This window comes from Ambystoma mexicanum, chromosome 5p (assembly GCF_040938575.1).
Source record: "Ambystoma mexicanum isolate Mex_15411 chromosome 5p, UKY_AmexF1_1, whole genome shotgun sequence".
Taxonomy (NCBI): Eukaryota; Metazoa; Chordata; class Amphibia; order Caudata; family Ambystomatidae; genus Ambystoma; species Ambystoma mexicanum.
In genome coordinates this window covers 1032118686-1032139014 of record NC_090930.1, presented here as the reverse complement: position 1 = coordinate 1032139014, position 20329 = coordinate 1032118686, and the positions used below count along the sequence as shown (strand labels likewise).

General features: G+C 46.8%; 1 protein-coding gene across 1 annotated transcript in view; it reads left to right on the top strand.

Annotated features, from left to right (window-relative positions):
• The window catches only part of EXOC2 (exocyst complex component 2), a 1591413-nt gene that overhangs the window by 83018 nt on the left and 1488066 nt on the right, over window positions 1-20329 (top strand). The window contains exon 3 of the mRNA XM_069613520.1: window positions 5951-6127. Coding sequence (XP_069469621.1) covers window positions 5951-6127 — 177 coding nt within the window. The remainder of the gene's footprint in view (window positions 1-5950; window positions 6128-20329) is intronic.

Genomic DNA, 20329 nt, shown 5'->3' with positions numbered 1-20329 from the left:
GGCTAGTCCAAGTAGTTCTTGGCCCAGGGAAGTCTGGGTAATGTAGTTTCTGAGGCTGCTTTCCTGCAAATAGGGCACAGAAGTCTCCTGTAAGGGTGGATTCTGGTTCTTATGTATTTTGCTTGTTTGTTCATGGTTGCTCTTTGGCCCTGGCCCTTAACTGGGTCCATGACTGTGAGACTCAAGTTCTTCCACATGACGCAAGCTCCCTCGCTACTGGAAGTCCACCAGCAGATTTGTTTCCTGACTAACCAAAATGTGATCTTAGAATTCAAGCAGGAGGACTTGGAGAATATGGCAAGAAGAAATAACCTCCGGATTAGAAGGGTCCCATTATTGGTCAAAGACCGCGACCTGCCCGACTATGTGGATGACTTCTTCCAGGCTATGCTCCCCCACCTGGAGAAATCGCAACTACAATTGGACCGCACTCACAGAATTCGCCCCCGAAGAGGCCTGTACTCTGAGCCTCCAATCGACATTATCACCAGAGTACACTTTTATGCCGCGAATCAGCAAATTCTCTTGATGGGCCGTTCCCAAGATGAGCTAACCTTCCAGGGCTCACCCTTACACATTTTTCAGGATCTGGCGACTGCTACGTTACAAAAGCGCCGATCCCTTCGACGCTTCACGCTCTTCCTCCGAGACCAGAAGATTAAGTGTCGCTGGCTCTTCCCCACTGCAGTGCAATTCCTATACAAAGGAGTCACCCGAGTAATCTCTAGCCTGGAAAATGTGGAAGAGATACTCAAGTCTTCCCCACTGAAGGGGGATAGAGCCAGTTCTCCCTGTGGGTCTCACTCAGAGTGAGACGACTCCCTCCCACCTAGGGGGAAAAACCAGCATGGTCCAAAGTCCAGAGGGGACAAAATAAAAACAAGCTGACCATGCACTCCTGAGGGTCATACCCCGAAGCCCGATTCAATATAGCCCGGAGACACAGAAAGAAGGTGCCATGCCAAGGAACCACAAGCTTCGATACGCATGATGATCAGATGGGCTCCATGCGGCCCAAGCCTAGCCCCCCAGGGCGGGAAGCGACCAGCATCCCCTGGGGCGTTTTTTGGTCAGTTCAAAATAGTTGGAGGGCTATGAGTCGATGGTTGGGACTCGGCTCACACCGTTATCAGTTTCAATCGAGTTATCACGTTTAAACCTCGGATGGAGCTACCCGAAATTTCTTTACAACCTGGAAATGGCTTCACCGGTTCACCTGACCCAGCCTGCCTCCCCCACCCCCTCAGCTGGAACCGTCAAATAGTGGTGAGTCCCTTCACCTGCCACTAAACTTTGTCTCATTAAATGTTAAAGGCCTGAACTCTCTGATGAATCGGAAAGCCATCTTAAAGCAGCTGAAAGATCTGGAAGGCTCGGTCATATTCATACAGGTGACCCATCTCCTCCCGGAAGACTTTCCCGGCTTCGCAGTTGGGACTTCCCTAGACAATTCTTTGCCTCAGGGGACACGGAAAAAGGGGGCCCAGCAATTCTGCTGGGAAGGGGCGTCCCTTTTTGAGGAGCTGGACACAATCAAAGATCCAGAGGGCAGATTCATAGGAATTAAGGGACCCCTTTATGGACAACTATACTCCCTAATTTCTGCCTATGCACCAAATGTAGGCCAGGAACGCTTTCTTATGGATCTGTAGGCCTCCCTTCTCCCCTTTCTGGAAGGTTTAACCGTTATTAGAGGGGGCATCAACAGGGTCCTGGACCCTAATAAAGATCGAACTTCTACATCGGCTCCAAAAGACTTCAAGTTGACACTGAGTAGCTTACACCTGTTTAGAACGCTGGGAGTGGTCGACACCTGGAGAGTGTTACACCCAAACGAGAGGGACTTCATGTTCTTCTCTCACGTCTACTGCTCCTCTTCCTGAATTGATTTGATGCCTCTCCGCAACTGCCAGCTTATACAAGTGAGGTGGTATTCGCCCCAAAGCTCCTCTCGGACCATGCCCCAGTGTGCCTGCAGACCAGGGCCTGGAACCCAACTCCGGTCCGCAGAACGCAGTGGCGTCTTTATGACCCAATTTTAAATGATCTAGCCTTGCGGGAAGAAGTAGCCAAAGCAATCAACCAATACTTTTAAGAAAACCGTACGGAACTCCTCTCTCCAGTGATCACCTGGGACGCCATGAAAGCTGTTATCAGAGGAGTGCTCATCTCACACACAGCGGCCTACCACAGACGTAAGCAACAGTTAAGGGAGAACCTGGAACAGGTAATCCAGGAGTTTGAAAACAATTATAAAAAGGGATGGTCCCCCAGAGTTCACTCTGCCCTCTGTATCGCTAGGAATAAATTGGAGGCGTTATATGCCGAGGAAACGGCCCACTCCCTCACAGCGGTGAAGTAGAGCTATTACGCGAAAGGCAACAAGGCCATGCGCCTCCTAGCAAGGAAGTTGGCTCAAGCGAAAAGGCAAAACTTCATCATGGGCCTCAAGGACCGGAATGGAACCACTCACTACGAGGAACAGGACAAATTGCGCTTGGCACAAGAACACTTTGACGGAGTCATGCGGACCCAGGGTAGGTCACCCACAACATAGACTACATCCCGTCGGCAGCCCTCCCACATTTGACAGAAGAAGATATGGCAGTGTTGGAAGCCAACAAGACGTAGTGGGGGATGTCATTAAGGCCCTAACACCAAGAGCCCCGGCCCCGATGGCTTCTCCCCAAAATGTAACAAAATGTTCAGCACCCAATTGGCTTCCCCCCCTAACGACTCTCTTTAACACCATTGTTGCTATGAGTACAGTGACGCCTTCAATGCAGACCTCTGCTACGATCTGGACCCTCAAACCAGGTAAAAATCCCAAGGAATGTGCCTCGTATAGGCCGATTTCTCTCTAAAACATTGACACTAATATCTACTCGAAGGTGCTGGCTAACTGCCTGGCCCCCTTTCTGCCCTCCCTAATCAACGCTGACCAGACATGGTTTATAATGGGAAGAAAAACCGGGGACAATATTAGGAGAGCTCCAAACCTCATTGATTTTACCACACGTGGGAAGGGTGAAATGGCCCTATTGGCGTTGGACGCTACACAAGCGTTTGATAAGATAGACTGGTCCTTCTTGCGCCTGACGCTGGAAGCGTTCAAATCTGGTCCCCAATTGGTCCCCAATATTGTAGCATGATCATGGCCAACTACTCCTCCCCAAACACTCTACTACATATTAACCGCATGCATTCAGCCCCGGTCCCTTTGACGTGGTAAACGACAGGGTTGCCCCCTCTCCTATTCGTCCTGGTTATGGAACCTTTGGCGCAACACATCCTGAGTAACGGTTTGATCAAAGGGGTATGCACTCAGGTCTCCACACACAAGGTTTCTCTTTATGATGGTGACATTCTTCTCACCATCTCTGACGTCCAGCCATTCCTTGAGGCAGCCCTCCAGGAGCTCACGACCTTCGGGGAGGTTGCGGGCTTTGAGATAAACTATGGGAAGTTGGTGGCCCTGGAGGTGGGTCGGTCCCCACAAGACCTCTGTCCTCCAGCCCACATGCCCGATCCGCTGGGCCGCAGGCTCCATGTATTACCTGGGATTCTGGCTCACGCCTCGCTGGCAGATCTCAATGGGTCCAACTACCCCCCCCACTTTTCCAACAGCTTGAGAAAGATTTAGAGAGATGGACAAAACAAGAGATATCATTAATGGGCCGTATCACAGCGATAAAAATGAATCTGCTCCCGCGCTTACTGTACACCTGCACCTCACTCCCAGTGACGATCCCCAAATCGCCAATAGATCATCTTCAACGCCAGGTCCTGGGTTTCATCTGGCGGGGGAAAAAAGCTAGAATACCTAGGAGAACTATGATCGGTGGGGCCCGCTTGTGTGGTCTAGGAGTCCCGAATCTCCTAAAATATTGCAAGGCAGCCCAACTAGCATACTTACTGACATAGGCATCTGAAGCGCCGCCTCCGAAATGGATGCCGCTAGACCAAGCCCAATGCTCACTCCGACTTCGTTTTCTCCCTTTCATCCCGCACATACAGCGCAAACACTGGCCGCTCCTCCTCACCGCAACTAAGGTCACATTGAAGTGCTGGGACAAGGCACTAAGGGGTAAAAAGATTCCGTGGGGTATGGTCCGGCTCTCCCCGGTCTTTGACAACCCCTCCTTTACTCCTGGTTTGCCACCGGGCGCATTTGGAAATTGGAAACTAGGGGGGGGGGTCTGCAAACTCTGGCCCAATTGTATGTGGGAAATCTTCCCTGCATATTTGAAGACTGCAAGAAAGTATTTCACCTGCAGGAATCAGACAGGCCCCCATATCTCCAGCTGAGACACTGGATCACACACCCCGAGATCAAACAAAGGGCCACACGCCCCCTAAACCCGCTAGAACTGATGATTTGGGAAGGTCCAAGTAAACGGGGCGTCTCGAGACTGTACAAACTTTTGACGGAGGACCGCCTAAATCCTAGTAGACCCGACTTCATGCTCTGATGGGAAACTGATCTAGGTCTTCAGCTGGATGGTTCCGATTGGCTGGACATCTGGGTTAGAGCCCACTCATCCTCCAGATGTTTTACAAACAATGAGTGCACCCTGAAGCCGATATTCCGATGGTACTACCCCCCGACCCGGATTCATCACTTTCAAGCTTCTAGCCCTCCTACCTGTTGGCGGAATTGTGGAACTATTTCCACATGTGGCGAGCCCAGATGTGATCTTTTGGTGGGGCAAGATTTGGGACATATTGGTATCAGAGAAGGTAACAGCGGCTGGAGAAGGAAAGCTTCATCAATTTCACGCAATCTGGTCTCTGCTTCTTGAGTTTGATGACAAATACCCAGCTCTGACCTTTAAGCCCCTGCTGGCCCGACTGTATTTAGGCTGGAGCGATAAAAGAAGTGGGGTATAGGTGGAGGAGGAAACTAGCAGGAACACTTCGATGGAAATGGGGTCTGGGAGTGACTGCATACGATGATCTCATCTGAATGTCACCTATCCTTGCTGTCACTGTATTGTTGCCCATTGCTTCATCCGCTTAATAAAAATGTGTTTTTAAAAAAAAAACTTGTCATGGATTTAGGAGGCTTAGTGCATGAAAGGAACAGGAGGGGAGAAGTGATCCATGTTTAAGAAAAAACAAGAAATGCTAGCTGTTGACTGAGTTGCTCAAAAGGTGCACACGTGATCCAGAGATGTCTGCAATGAACGGTGGAAATTGATGTCAAGATGGGGGAATAATGGCTTGGGAAAGAAGTAACCTATTTCCATCTAAAATTGGGGGCGGGTTGAGGATATTTGCCGTTTGATGGTAACGTGGTAATAAATAAAGTTGTCAAGGGGAGATGTTGCTAAAGTGCCATGTTCTTTGCACAAAGAAGCACACATCGTCTGGAGATGTTTGCAATGAGTGGAGAACATTAATGTGGAATGGTGACTGAAGGAGTATTGAAGGGGGGGGTAGCAAGTGACTCCCTCTTCAACGGAAAACTTTGAGATATTCCTTCAGCAAACTCCTGAAATAAGACAGTGGACATGGATTTTAAATAGGCATGTTTTATCCTGGGGGTGATTTTGATATTTAGGCACGCCTCCGTGATGGGAGACCCCTTTGGTGGTATGTACATACTATACATGCCTATTACATTATGTTATATTGCATTGTGGTAAAGAAACAAGCATATACTTTATTCGCAGAGAAATGGGAGCCCATTTCTAAATGATACCTACATTCTGGCCTTTTCATGTTTTCTTTGTTGTGGCCTGCCCATAGCACTGCTGTAGTGTTTGTGAAGCTAGTGTCTGCCGGTGTTAAAACTATATGTAACGAAAGTAACATACGTTTCCTGCAAATCATCCCGTTAAAAACATGCTTCCAATGTGTTTCACTGGCCAGTTTTCTTCTAGTTCTTGTTATTTGGCAGTGCTTTCATTAAAGTCCCATTACAGTGTCTTTTTACCCTGCTTTCCAGGTTTGACCATTTGTGGACACAACTGCTTGCTGACTGCCGAATGGATGTCTGCCAGTAAAATAGTGTGCCGTGTGGGACAAGCTAAAAATGATAAGGGGGACATCATTGTTACAACAAAGTCCGGAGGAAAGGGAACCTCTACTGTGTCCTTCAAACTGCTGAAGCCTGAGCGGATAGGTAAGATTCTTCTGGCTATTGATTACACATGCTGGAGGTGATGGGATGGACTGGAGACGCCATCTAAGATATCGGATAGATTCCATATGTTTATGTATATAAACAAACTTGAATTCCAAAAATGGTGTTGGGGGTGGCCATTCCTTGATCTGATCAGATCTCCTTTGAGATGGGGGTATATAAAGACATTAACGTGTTTTCTGTATTAATCGAAAAACAGATCTTGATGTCGGGCCGTGTCCCTCAAGTTTATTTACTAAGCAATCCGTTTTAGATTTTAGTTAAGCCCCAATCCTTCTGCAAGTAAGATGGGAACGGCAGAGATTCCAGCTAAATAATTATATAACATTTCTGTCTGCAACATTTACAAAATACAACGGTTCAGAAACCTCGAAAAAAATGAATTCTAAGAATGTATGCCTTTAAGCTGAAATAATTTCCTGTATTGGAAAAGAATGAAAGAGGACAGCTGAGTGCTGTTTAGGCACTGCTTAGAACTGTCCACTTATTGAAGTCATAAAAAGAGAGTAGAAATTCACTTAAAAATATTAGGATTCAAGCTGGTTGAGCCTCGGCATATGAGGGCAGTGACAGCAGAAGGTCTGGCCAGGTAGAGCAGAGGAGGTTGCTAGGTACGGTAACAAAGGGGACCACAGGGTGGAACGGAGTATTGGGAGCACGAGAGTGCGTGGAAATCGGGGAAAGATGTGTTACGCCCAGAAACCTATCTTGGGGAGGAATCCAATGTTAAGGGCGGGATAACAAACCCCAGGACTCCTAAATGTGAGACCCTTGACAGGCAATGTTATCCTGCCTATTCTTCCTCTTTATCCCTCACTTTCCACTATCAGCCCTCTATTGCTTTCCTGGATGCCAACATAGAAAGCTGGTCCCTACTATCATCCAATGTTGTCTTCCCCACCTATGCCTGACGGGTAGATGGCCAAATAGGTGCTATGGGCAAAACAGGCGGTCTTGCTGGGGTGTTTAATTTTCCTTTTTCTTTAATCAAATCCGATTGCAGTGTAGATGCTACTGCTATGCAGGGTTTTGGTGGCTTTCCTCCTGAGGTGTGGGTGTGGTGACCATTTAGATTTTGCTTTCATTGTCAATAATATCGACATTTATTGTTGTATTAACCCTTTAAGTGCCACGGGTATTTCCCCCCAGTGCAAGGGCCTTTTTTGGTGATTTCGGTATGTGGCCATTCAATGCCTTGTAACTTTTATGTTACATGAGATATCTCGGCCAAATTTGGCTCCTTTTTTTCCCCACATGTAGGCGGTCGTATCGCCACCCATGAATCCTAGGTTGCTGTAGGGGGGGTGAGAGAAAATAAGCAAAAAGGGCGACATTTTTTGGTTTTTTCAAAAAATGCCAATAAAATGATGTACAAAGGAGCCTGTGTTTTTTTTTCCTTGTAAAAGCTAGAAACAAATGGTTTGCTGTGCAGAGTTCCCCAATTTCCTGGCTTTCAAGAACAGGTTGAGTGGAAACGAAAAAAACATTATTTTGATATGGTTATCAACTGTTTTGTGAGAGGTAGGCGATTTTGGCCATTTTTGCCAATTGGACATGCATGGACGGAATGGAAGAAAAGGGTAGGAAAGCCGAATTGGAGGACAGCAAGGCATATATTTCTGAAAAGCAGACAAAATTCCAAGTTTAGGAAGGGGTGATTTGCGTAGGTCAGGCAACAACTAGGTAGGGGAAAATGCCATAGATTGGGGGGAAAAGTGGGAAAAGACCGAAAAAAAGGTATGTGTTGGACTTGGTTGGCTTGGTACGGCAATGGCTTCTATGAATTTTGAGAAAAGCAATGCTCCGCTACATTCCCCCGACTCTTGCAGTTAGGAAAGCACACATTTTGTGTAGTGTTTTACAAAACAAGCAATACCACAAGCCAAACACTGAGCCATGGTACACAGGAGTTTTATGCTCACGGCCTGAACAGACGCACTTAGCATGTGTAAATCGGGAAAACCAATGTGGTGAGGAACGGCAAGCATCCATTTTTTGAAAGGGCACAGGCAGACCTTTTCAAGGGTAGGTGACTTGTGCAGGTTACAAAAGTGTATGGTGCCTAAAGCAGCGACTAAATGTAGGTCACATTTGGGAAATGAAAGGGTTGTGTGACAAAGGGCACCAGCAAATGGGTCAAAACGTTATGAAAACCACACAAACACAGCAAATGTTATACCTTCCTGCGTTCCCACAGGTGTCCCTATGAAAATGGTACCTCACATGTGTGGGTGCACCTACCTGGGTGCCAAGGGGAAAGCCTAAAACACAAGTAACCCCAAGTCTGTTTTCACAACTGAATTTCATACTTTCTCCAGACAAGCGCAACATACAGATATGGGCCTGGGGTGTCCAAGCCACCAAGGAAAACGAGGAACCCCATGCATTTCCGAAAATAGAACACCAGTGGGAATCCGCAGAGGTATGATTTGCGCAAATCGGCCTAGAATGTATTACCCAGACACCCCCGCAAAGTCCAAAATGTGGGGAAAAAAACGCATTTTCCGCACATTTCACTCGGCGCACACATCGAAACACGGCGCCAACACCACATGGCCTACTGTCCCGCTTTCCCACAGGTGTCCCGATGAAAACGGTACCTCACATGTGTGGGTGCACCTACCTGGGCGCCAAGGGGAAAGCCTAAAACACAGGTAACCCCAAGTCTGTTTCGACACCTGAATTTGACACTTTCTCCAGTGCACCTACCGGGGGCGCAAAAGGAAACGGGTAATCCACTGGTAACCCCAAGCCTTTCACCACTGCCCATTTTGTTCATGTGGGCAACCTACAGATTTGGGCCTAGGGTGTCGAAGCCAGCAAGGGAAACGGAACCCCATGCATTTCCCAAAAGAGGACACCCGTGGGAATCCACAGAGGTCTGCCTTGCGCAAATTGCCCCAGTTTTTACTAGCCACAATCCCCGACAAAGTGTGATATTTGGTGGGGAAAAAACACAATGTCCACTTTGTCTGGGGTTCTGGGTAATAAATTCTGGGCCGCTTCGCGTAAGTCAGACCTCTGTGCATTCCCACGGGTGTCCCATGTTGCCATTAAATGCCTCTTACTAGGCCAATTATACACGCTGGTCTCTGCATACGCCCCTAACGTGGGCCAAATTGCCTTCTACAACTCCCTGGGCACGACCCTCTCGTCCTTCTCAGAGGGCCTAAAGGTGATTGGAGGCGACTTTAACAGAGTCCCAGACCCCACGAATGACAAATCACATCCCCCCTCTCCTAAAGATCTCAACACAGCACTGGGCATTCAGCACCTCTTCAGGACCCTTGAGGTGGTGGATTTGTGGAGAGTGCTTCATCCCACAGAGAGGGCCTTCTCGTTCTACTCATATGTCCATAGAACCTTCTCCTGACGTCGCCACAACTACTATCCTATGTCCGGAAAATCTCGATTGGGACACAAACCCTATCGGATCATGCCCCAGTGGCACTAGAACTCCGAGCCTACCAAGCTAAGCCACCTCCACCGCGTCGCTAGGCTCTATTTGACCCGATCCTTAATGACATGCCCCTGAGAGATGCAATTGCCTCCACGATCCAAAACTTTCAACAAAAATCGGAATGAAGACACTTCCCCGGCGAACACATGTGATGCCATAAAAGCAGTGGTCCGGGGGGAACTGATCGCCCAGGGGGCGGCATACCACAAAGCCAGGCGTCAAACCCGCCTATCCCTCGTAAAGGAACTTCAAGAATCCGAAAGAACACATAAGCTAAAGGGCTGGTCCCCGAAGACACAGCGTGCAATCCGTACCGCCCGCAATAAAATCGAGGTTCACTATGCTGAACATACAGCCCATCTCTTGGCCAAAACTAAACAGTTTTACGAGGCTTAAAATAACAAAGCAAACAAACTATTAGTGAGCAAACTAGCCAAAGAGAGGCGGAACAACCCAATTATCGGGCTATGGGATCGCTAAGGTAGGGTGCAATACGCAGAGCGGGAGAAACAGCAACTGGTTGCGTACCACCTGGCTCAGGTGATGACCGCACCCCCTAGAGACCGAAGCAAACGAATGGAATATCTACAAAAGGTGGCTCTGCCCCACCTGAAGGACGTAGCCCGAGAAAACCTTGACGCACTGATCACAAGTGAGGAAATCGAAGACGTGATCAAGTCCCTCAAATCATGGGCCCCGGGGCCCGACTGGTTCTCCGCAAGATTTTACAAAATTTTCCAGCCACAATTGGTGGCTCCTATGGTGGGCTCTTCAACTTATTCAGGGTCTCTGGCACTGTCACCCCCTCCATGTCGGAATCCATCACGATTTTACTACCCAAGCCGGGAAAAGACCCCAAAGACCCAGCCTCGTACAGACCTATTCCCTTGTTGAACATTGATGCCAACATCTATTCTAAAATCCTGGCCAACTGCCTCTCAGCCATTCTACCCGAAATAATCCACCCAGACCAATCAGGCTTTATTAGTAACAGGTCCACGGGAGACAATGTCCGCAGAGCCCTGGACATGGTCGACCTCACGGCCTGGAATTCGCAAAAACTAGTGCTGGTGGCCCTGGACGCCAATAAAGCGTTCAACAGGGTGGACTGGGCCTTTATGGGTCAAACTCTTAAAGCTTTCCATATCAGTCCCATGTTCCAGAAGATGGTCCTAGCAAACTACCAAGCTCCAAAAACCCATCTTGGAGTTAATGGTGCTCTCTCCAATCTGATCCCGCTCACCTGTGGGACCAGACAGGAGTGCCCTCTGTCCCCATTTCTCTTTGCCTTAGCTATGGAGCCTTTCGCCCAGAGAATCGGGGCCAACCCTAACATCAAAGGCCCTCAGATCGGCCCTATCCTACACTAAATTTCTCTTTACGCAGACAATGTCCTGCTCACCTTTGCAGACCCCACCTCCTCTCTGCGTCACGCCTTGGTAAAAATAGATAACTACGGGAAAGTCATGGGCTTCTCCATTAATTATAACAAATCGGTGGCTTTGGGGATTGGCCGGCCACCTGGTGACCGAGAGGCCCTCACCTCGTTATTCCCCCGTACAATGGAAGAAGTCAATTCCCTACCTGGGGGTCCACATCCCAGCTGACCCAAAATTAGTATATCAAGCAAACTCCCCCCCCACTCTTCCGCAAACTAGAAAGAGATTTGAGGAGTTGGGCAATGCAAGAAATCTCCCTGATGGGGCGTATCACTGTGAGCAAAATGAATCTCCTCCCCAGATTCCTGTATGCATGCTCTGCCCTTCCGCTAACGATTCCGCCGGCCGCCCTACAGGGGCTCCAAAAGAAACTGCTCCAATTCATCTGGAAAGGCAAAAAGGCTATGATCCCCCCTGAGAACGATGCTGGGGAACACAAGTCTGGCAGGATTGGGAGTCCCCGACCTTCAGAATTACCAAATAGCTGCTCAGCTAGCCCACATCCACGCCTGGCTAATGACTGTGGGTGCCCCAGATGGGTGGAGATAGAACAATCTCGGCTGCCCCTCCCTCTCCCCCTCCCTCTGCGCTTCCTCCCGCATATCCCACCTCATCTCCGACAGAGCTGCAATGAGCTGCTAATGTCCACAAAACACACGCTGAACGCATGGGACTGGGCACGACGACACAAAAAGATCCTGAAAGGCCTAGGCCCCTTCTTCATGAACCCTTCCTTCACCCCTGGAACCAACCCTCACAACTTCAAGAATTGGATTAGGGGAGGCCTAGAGTCATTGGGCCAACTTTTCATGGATGGTCACCCCAGAACATTTGAACAATGCAAAGAAAATTTTTCAGCTAAAGGAAGCAGACAGATTCACTTATCCAGCTTCGACATTGGTGTACCCACCCGCAAACCCGGCAAGCAGCAACGTGCACCCCCTCTTCACTTGAGCTAACCTTGAAAGAACTCCCGTCCCGGGGAATGATCTCGGCCCTATACAAACGCTTCATGGGAGACTTCCTTATCTCCAAGACCCGGGCTATGGCCCAATAGGAGGCAGACCCAGGGCACGCACTAACTGACCAAAATTGGGTGGACATATGGTCGCGAACCCACTCATCATCCTCTTGCATCACAAACAGAGAATGCACGTACAAACTCTTACTGCGCTGGTACTACCCCCCTCTTCGGTTCCACCGGTATAAACCGGGCCCTGAGCCCGGCCTGCTGGAGACAATGTGGACAGCCGGGCTGCTTCTATCACATGTGATGGTCATGCCCGAAGGCCCAACTTTTCTGGTCACAGTGTTTAACCATATTCGTAGACATTATCCAGACGGTGAACCCATGCGAACCAGAGCCTATCCTCCTGGGTGCCCCGGTCCCGGGTTGTTACCCCAGATTGGGAAGAAAAGCTAAACTCCTAACCCAATGCTTATTGGCAGCGCGAATTGGGGTGGCGCGCACATGGAAATCTACAGAAGGTCCACTTATGACGCTGTGGTGGGGAAAAATGTGGGACATTCTAATTGCAGAAAAGATAACGGCGGCCAGAACCGGGGTTCTGTATCGCTTCCAGGACACCTGGGCACCTTTCTATACTATAACAGGAAGTTCCCGGCCCTAACCTACCTGCCCCGGAATGCCAAAGGAGTCCTGGAGGGGACGGAAACTATCCGTGCGGAGGAGGAAACGTAGCCAATCCTGAAACCCAAGTTGAGGGGGGGGGGGTGTCTGGGTGGGGCGGGGTGGTGGAGGGACTGGGGAATTTAAGAAGTTGAATGCCTTGGGATAATGTTATTTACAATGTATTCACTCTTCTCTGTTTCAAAAATAAACACAGTTTAAAAAAAAGCGGTGCAACTATAAATCGAAAAAATAAATGTACTGGAACTCAGTTCCTGTTGGTTCCTGCACACTTGGACCTCTGAAATGTCTCTATCTAGACATATTCAAAGCTATTTACAAGGCCAGAGCAAGGGGCTCCTGCACACCTTTGCCACACCACCAGGACTGGGGCCATCTAGAATGTCCCAGGCTGACCTTCAGAGGCTTCAGCCCTCAAATGCTATCCCTGTGTTCCCTATGGGCCTGTCTGCCACAGTTTCACTATGCTGATATTAATCAAGTTCAGTGCTGTATCACTTTGGACTTTGTTCACCCAGTCACTCGGTTACAGGGAGTTTTAAAGTGGACACTCACAATTATTAAATCTTCAAATGTGGAGTAGACCTCCTCAACTTAATATGACATAAGCTCCAGCTGGAGCACATTGCCCTGTGCGAGTCCGTTTTTAGGTTGGAGTCACCCCCCCCTTTCTCTCGAACCAAGTATGGTTCAATTCAACAGGAACCCATTACAGGCTCAGAAGCTCTTGTGGTGAGCCGACTACAGGTTCCATGTTCACCAGGGTATTTTCTGGTTATGTTATATTAAACGTTCTTGTACCGCACAATGTTGCCAAGTGTGTGCTCTCTTGGTGCTCTGGCGGATCTGCAATGTGAGGGTTAGGGGTTTGTTAGTGTAGTTGAGAGGGGGAAGAGCAAGATAGCTTTGATGTGATGTTGACAGCTTCAGTTTGGAGAAACCGTTCACTGAGCATTGGTGCTTATTGGGTCAGTAACTATCACGTGGTGTTGAGGTCTGGTTGTATATGGTTTGGTTTCATGTTGGGTGTTGTGAAGTACGTGCAGTTTGTGGTGCAGCATGTATGGTTGTGTTCAGTTCAGAGTTTGAGGGTGAGAATGCAGTTGAGTTTGTTTGTATGGTTAGTTAGTAGCAATACATGTTCTACCCCCAACTATCCATCTACGAATGACACATTAGTGTTCCCAGCAATCCATCTAGGTGTGGTACATTTCCTACCCCTAGCAATCCATCTAAGTGTGATATATGTGATTACTGCACTGTTTTTACTGCGATTTTCCCCCCCACCTCCCCAGAAGTGGTGTAGCATCTGTACCGTGGTGCGCTCTGCTCCCTAAGAAGGATTGTTGGGAGGGGGGTAGGAAATGCAGAGGATTGTAAAGTTACAGCACCATTTTTACTGCATCCCCCCTTTAGACCCCATATTTATGCGGGGAGACCCCGCACAGCTGGCCTATATTCATTATATACTATACCCATCCCCCCACATATATATGGGGTGAAAAGGGGGGACATTATTTTAAAGAATCAACATTTTGTGGGGGTCGCAGTAAAAATAGAGCAGTAATTGTACAATCCTGTGAATTTCTTACGCCCAACAATCCATCTAAGTGTGGTACATTTCCTACCCCAACAATTCGTAGGGAGCAGAGCGCACCATGGCAGATGCTACACCATGCCCATCACAGGGCGCCGCAGGGAGTTTAAGGTTAGCCCATACAGTTAGACCAGGTGGGGAACATGGATAATCTACGCAAGCAGGTTAAGTGCATGTATGGGTCATTTACACAATGAGGCTACTTGCAAGATAAAGCTAATCTATACAAGTAGACAAAATGCAGGTAGGCATATGATATTAGAGTGGTGGGGTTTTACTGGAGTGCAGTAATGGCTGTACTCCCCGGCCACACTACACTTACCTTATTAGTCGCTTTAGTCCGTCTGTGTCAGGCTGCCCTTTGCCTTGTGGGCCTTTGCCTTGTTGCCCTTTGCCTTGTGCCCCTTAGCCGAGGGCTTCCCGGGCAGAGGCTGCCCTGAGTAGTAGTCTTAAATGGGTCACACTGCCTTATCCGAGGTCGGCGGCACGAAGGGGGGCAGGAGGAAGGGAAAGCGGGGAGGGGAGGCGATGGGCAAGGCAGTTAAACACTGCAAAGCAGCTTAAATCAAATCAAAAATGGCTTGGAAAGGCTGGCTTGGGACGCGGGCAGCAGGAAACAACTTACCCCAGAGGTGGGTGCAGCAAGTGTGGCGAGGGGCTGCTAGCGATGAGTTTAGCCTTCATGGTGAGTATAGGAGGCCACTAGGCCCAATCCGAGGTCAGGCGCGAAGGGGGGGGCGGGATGGATGGAATGCAGGGAGTGGGAAGCGGAGGGGGCGGGTAAGGCAGCTAATAACAGGATCTGAATTATGGATCCAGCAGACTGTGGGTAAGGTCCTTCCCTCACAGGACCCAAGATTGAATAACCACTTTCATCCTGTGACTCTGCCTCCTCCCTTTCTCTCACGGCCTCTCTTCCTCTCTCTTTCAGTGTCTGTTCTCTGCGTCTTTGTCTCTTCCTTCCTTTGTTTATATCTTTTTTTCTCTCTCGCCCTGCCCCTTGTCTCTTCTGTCACTCTCGCTTTATCTATTCTTGAAGGTTTATTATGTCGATTTGTATAGAATTATTTTAAATGTGTTGCATTTCAATTGTAATTCACAACATCCAAAATTGAGCACAGTATGTTTTAGGGCAATATAGCCCAATTGTCAAGTGCTAAAACTGAAAACATGCGTTTCAGTGAAATAGTTTCTTACCACATTGAAATCCGATTTGCATATACCCAAATGAAAATGGCTATGAAGTCCAAATCCTGCGTGGGTCTTAACATCAATTTTCTTGAGTTCAAGACATCAAAGTGCTGGTCAGGTTGAACAGGTTACTTACTAGCCACTAAGGAAATTACTCATATAACAGGAGCATCTCTGGGTGAAATAAATGGGAATGCTAAATATAATTGCATGTCCTAACTTCAGAGTTCCTGACCATACAGAAATGGATAAGATTATGGAAAAATGTGCATCCATTTTAAGGGGAAAAAACAGAATATCAAAGTTCTTATGAAAAGAAATGTTGAAAGGGGTCAATACACATTCGTGTGCACCAATTTTTTCCAATGCTTCTCTTACGGCCTGAACTCCACCTTCAAATGGGATAGGAGTTCATGATCCCACCACCTTGATTGTTTCAAAGAATGGTGTCTGCCATAGTAGGCATGGCCTCTAGCATACTTATGCATTGAGCAGCGTCTTGCATAAAATGAGGACATTTTTAAACTGCTATTTTAAACAATCCTCTCCATAAATTGCACCGGTTTGAAATATCTAATTGCGAAACTACTGGTCTTCAGCTTGTCGTAATGGGTTCAAGCTTCTTATTTTTAATTGTGTGCATCACTGGTGTTTGAGAATGTTATTTAACTTGAAACTTTGCCGTATTACTGGTGATATAGCCACATTCTTATTCCACCTCTAGGGTAGCACGTATCAGGTTAGAAACATATTTAATTGGATCGTGTCTCCGTTTTTTCGATGTCTTTGTGTCTGCCAGGTGAGTCGTAGCGTCTTCCATAAAGCTTGCTGTATCCATTATTAGCAAGGCTCCACCATTATCGGCTCTTTCAGTAATTCTCTGACTTCACCCAGGGCCTGCACTGTATTTTTATTTCTGCATACAACCTGTATAATGAAAATATTTTGACAAGGATATTGTGCAGCTCGTCCCTTATTGCATGCTATTGCATGTTATGCGAAAACTGTCCCAAACTAAAAAATCTTCATTCTGAACAATTAACAAATCTAAGCAGAACGAGTGTAATGATTTACCAAATAATTTAAAAAAATGAAACAAAGCGGCAAAGAAGAAAGTTCCCTCCTAAGAGACTACAAGAGGGGAATTTTTATAAACAGTAGTACCTACAGCCAAGAGGCTGTCAAGACTTTGGGAAAACTACTAGTGGGGGAAGCCTCTAACCAACATTACCTACAGCCAAGAGGCTACAGGCAGATCAGATCAAGACAACCCCTGGAAAAAGCTCATAACCAACATTACCATCAGCCAAGAAGTTGTGAGAAACCCTTAATAACGCAACCAAAATATAAGTCCCATTTTAAGAGATAATTTTGGGAAAACGTATATCTCACATTGCGAACAGCCAAGAAATTGTGAAACCACACCAAAAGACTGGTGTGGAGAATACTGGAGCCAAGCCATCAAGTTTGAAGTTAGTTGTAGGATTTTTCTTCCTGGCAGGTGAGTGGATCAGGAAAGAAGATGATGGTTTGATATCTTTGTGGCGGAATGATTTGTGCAAAGAACTTTTGTGGAATGAAAAGAACTTCTATGCTTTATCATTTGTTGACAAGCGGTAGCATCATGGAAGCAAGATGTTTGCTATTTGGACAAGAGATTTATTTCACGGAGAAGTATTGAGAAAGAGTGACATGCTATCTTGACAAGAAGTTTCTTTTGAAGAAAGTGTTATATAATAACAGAACAATTGCTTTTGGTTTTGGAACCTGTGTTTTGGGGAGAAAGTCAGTCATCCTTACAATTACAAGAGAGATATTGTGGAAGACACAGAGTTGTTTGAATTGTCAACCAGCTGTGGTGAAAAGGACATTTGTTTTTGCTCCAACAAAGACTCTGTGGTTGAATAAGACTTTTATATTTCTTTGAACAGAATTTAGAGCTATAATCTGAGAATTCCTGAATTGAGCAAGGGGAAGCGAATACAACCCTGGTCGCAAGGAGTAGTTCCAAGAACATTTGAGTTTGAATTACAAGACGGTTTTGTTGAACTAAACGTTAGCCATATTTTCCTTGTATAATTTTATTCAGGGCTTGCAAATTATTTTGAAAATCCCACTAGACCTGCAAGGCGAGTTCCTTAATTTACATTTCAACCTAAGAGAAATGTACTTGCCCCAAGGTGACTGGTGACAAAATATTTACCAGTGTTTTTTGTGAAATGGTGCATGGCGCCATAAGCGCACTTCATATTTGGTGCAGTGATGCCAAGCATGCACAGTGAAACTTGCGTTTACCAGTTTCTGCAAAGTGTGTTTGCAGTAAATTCAAAATAAGCTTTTAACATCCCCATACTCGCCAGCAAGGTCGAGTATCCTGCAAATGGTGCTCACCCTTCATAAAAACTACTCGCCAATGCTAGTGGGCTAGTAGATTTTGCGAGCCCTGTTATTGTATGTATTAGTGTGAGGGCTAGAGATATTTTGGACATTAAGTCAATTTTCTTTAGTTTTAGTTTGGTAGGGACCTCTCTATTAGGTTAGGGAAAGTTAGGTGTTCATCAAACCCCCTTTTTACTTTGAATTAATGGCAAACTTTGCGAAAACATTACCTTTGTGTCTGTCTTGCATTTCTGACCCCTCACATCTCTAAATGAAAATAAGGCTTGTTTACCGCAGTTTTGGTTTCTGACGATTTGGTACTTTTTACTACCTTTCCCAGAATGCAGTGTTTTTTTCTGTCACAATGTCATTAATCACGTCTACACATATGCCAGAATTCACCTTGAGGACTCTTATCTCTCAGTGTCTTTCTGACACTTACGGATTTTGGTGCCCTGACGGTGCATTCTGGGAAATGTAAAAGTGTCAATGTCTTTTTCAGCTCTTTAACCTATCAATTCTTTTGACAGGCCTTCTATCGGCTCACTGCACACCTCTTTGCACTCCATATGCCTGTCAGATCGTTCCAGCCCTCCCAGCTTCTGTGGTGTGGTCTGCTGTTCCTCCTACTTGCTCTCGACCAGGTCTCGGGACCCCTCAAGCAACATCGGTTCTTTTGTGCAGTTCTACACCTGGGCCCAGCCTCCGCAAAATTAGAGTGCCACTTCCTCACAGCACTGCGGATCATACCTCTTCCAGGCTTCTACAGCTCCCACTTTAGTCTTGCCTCTTTCAGGTCTTCACAGCACGTGCCCTTTTGCTGTGCCGCTCCCTTTTCTTGTTTCTCTGTAGTCTTTTCCCCATGAGCTGTTTTTACTGCCCTCATTGTTTCACCGGTATTGTTATACTGCATCTTTGCTCCGTAGTCACCTGGTCTGAGAGAAGCATTTTATAAAAGCTCAGGCCGCCCTCTTAGTTTTCATATTCCATGTGGTGTGAAGATGTTGAGGGCTTGTTTGTTCCCCTTACTTACACAACAGGCATTGACGTTGAAGGACACTGAGTGCTACTTGGCTGCTGACAGAGCACGCAATGCTCCTGGTAATCTCTTTGAACGTTAATGGCAGGTGCTGGTTTTAGCTCCTGTGGAAATGGCCTTCAGGGAACATGCATCCAATGAGGGGGATAGACAAAAGTTATTTTTAACTGAAAAAATGGCTCATCAGAACCCTTCCCTATAATAATCAGTGAGGAGAAATTGCATAAACTATCGAAACTAATTGTGTTTAAGTGTAACTTGGCATGACACATTTTAAATATGAATTGTGTACAGTAAATGGGGGAACCTTTTCTCCTACAGCCCTGTGTTGCAAAGCAGAATCGGTTTCTCTCATTCTCTTTCAAGAAAGCTGTGAAAGTACTACTATTTATTCTAGAGTATTGGGTATAAGCTTGAATCGTTACTCAATATAACACAATGGTCCTTATTGTGTTCCTTTTGTAAATCATGGTAATTATGTTATTAATACAGCGCTTTTGCCAAAGTGCTGTTCATGGAACATTTGCATACAATTATTACCCAGCCGAACTTGATACTCATTTATCGACCTCCAAAGGATGAAAGGCTGAGTTGGCCTTGCCGAGTTTAGTACCTGCGGCCTCCATATCACACACAGATCACAGCAGTGAACACTCAACCCTCTGAGTCATCTTACCAGTAACATGTTTGTGTCTGGCTGTAGTGTAAACATGGATAATGCTGACTAAATAAGTATCACTGCAGGAGTACAAGGATAAGTGCTTGATAAAACGCCTAATCAGCCCCACTTTCCTACTCATCGAGCAGTGATCTCGATCATAAAGGTGAAAACCACACAGCCTGACGGAGGTATACCTCCTGCGTTCCTTTTTGTTCCATGGGTCAAGTTTAGGTTAAAAATGTCAGGAGTGATGTGAGCTAGCACAGATGAAGTCCAAGCAGCAAAAACCTGGTACCAAAATAAAATGAATGTCCAACCAATGTTATAGGAGACTGTAATTAAACTAAAAGAAAAAAACACACATGAAAAACACTAACCCACTCCTGTAAGAGAAGACCCAGAATATGCAGACTTTATGATATGATATTTTATTTAAATCGCACTCGTAAAGAGGTGTTTCAGAGCATGACATTCTTTATAATGGAAGGGGGCACTCTGGGTATGAAGAAAGGGTGCACTTGAAGTAATTTCAGCAGCAAGTCAAGTCCAATGAAGAAGGTCTTAAAAAGGCAGAGAATGGAGTCTTTCTAGTCACTGGAGTCGCAGGGGGAGAGGGCGGCAGGAGCAGAGAGACGGCCGTAAGGGGGAGAGACTGCCTGGGGAGAGAGACGGAAGGGGAGTGTGAGCCAGAGAGACGGAAGGGGTGAGCGAGAGCAGGGGAGAGAGAGAGAGCAGGGGAGACAGAAAGGGAGACAGTGAGGGAG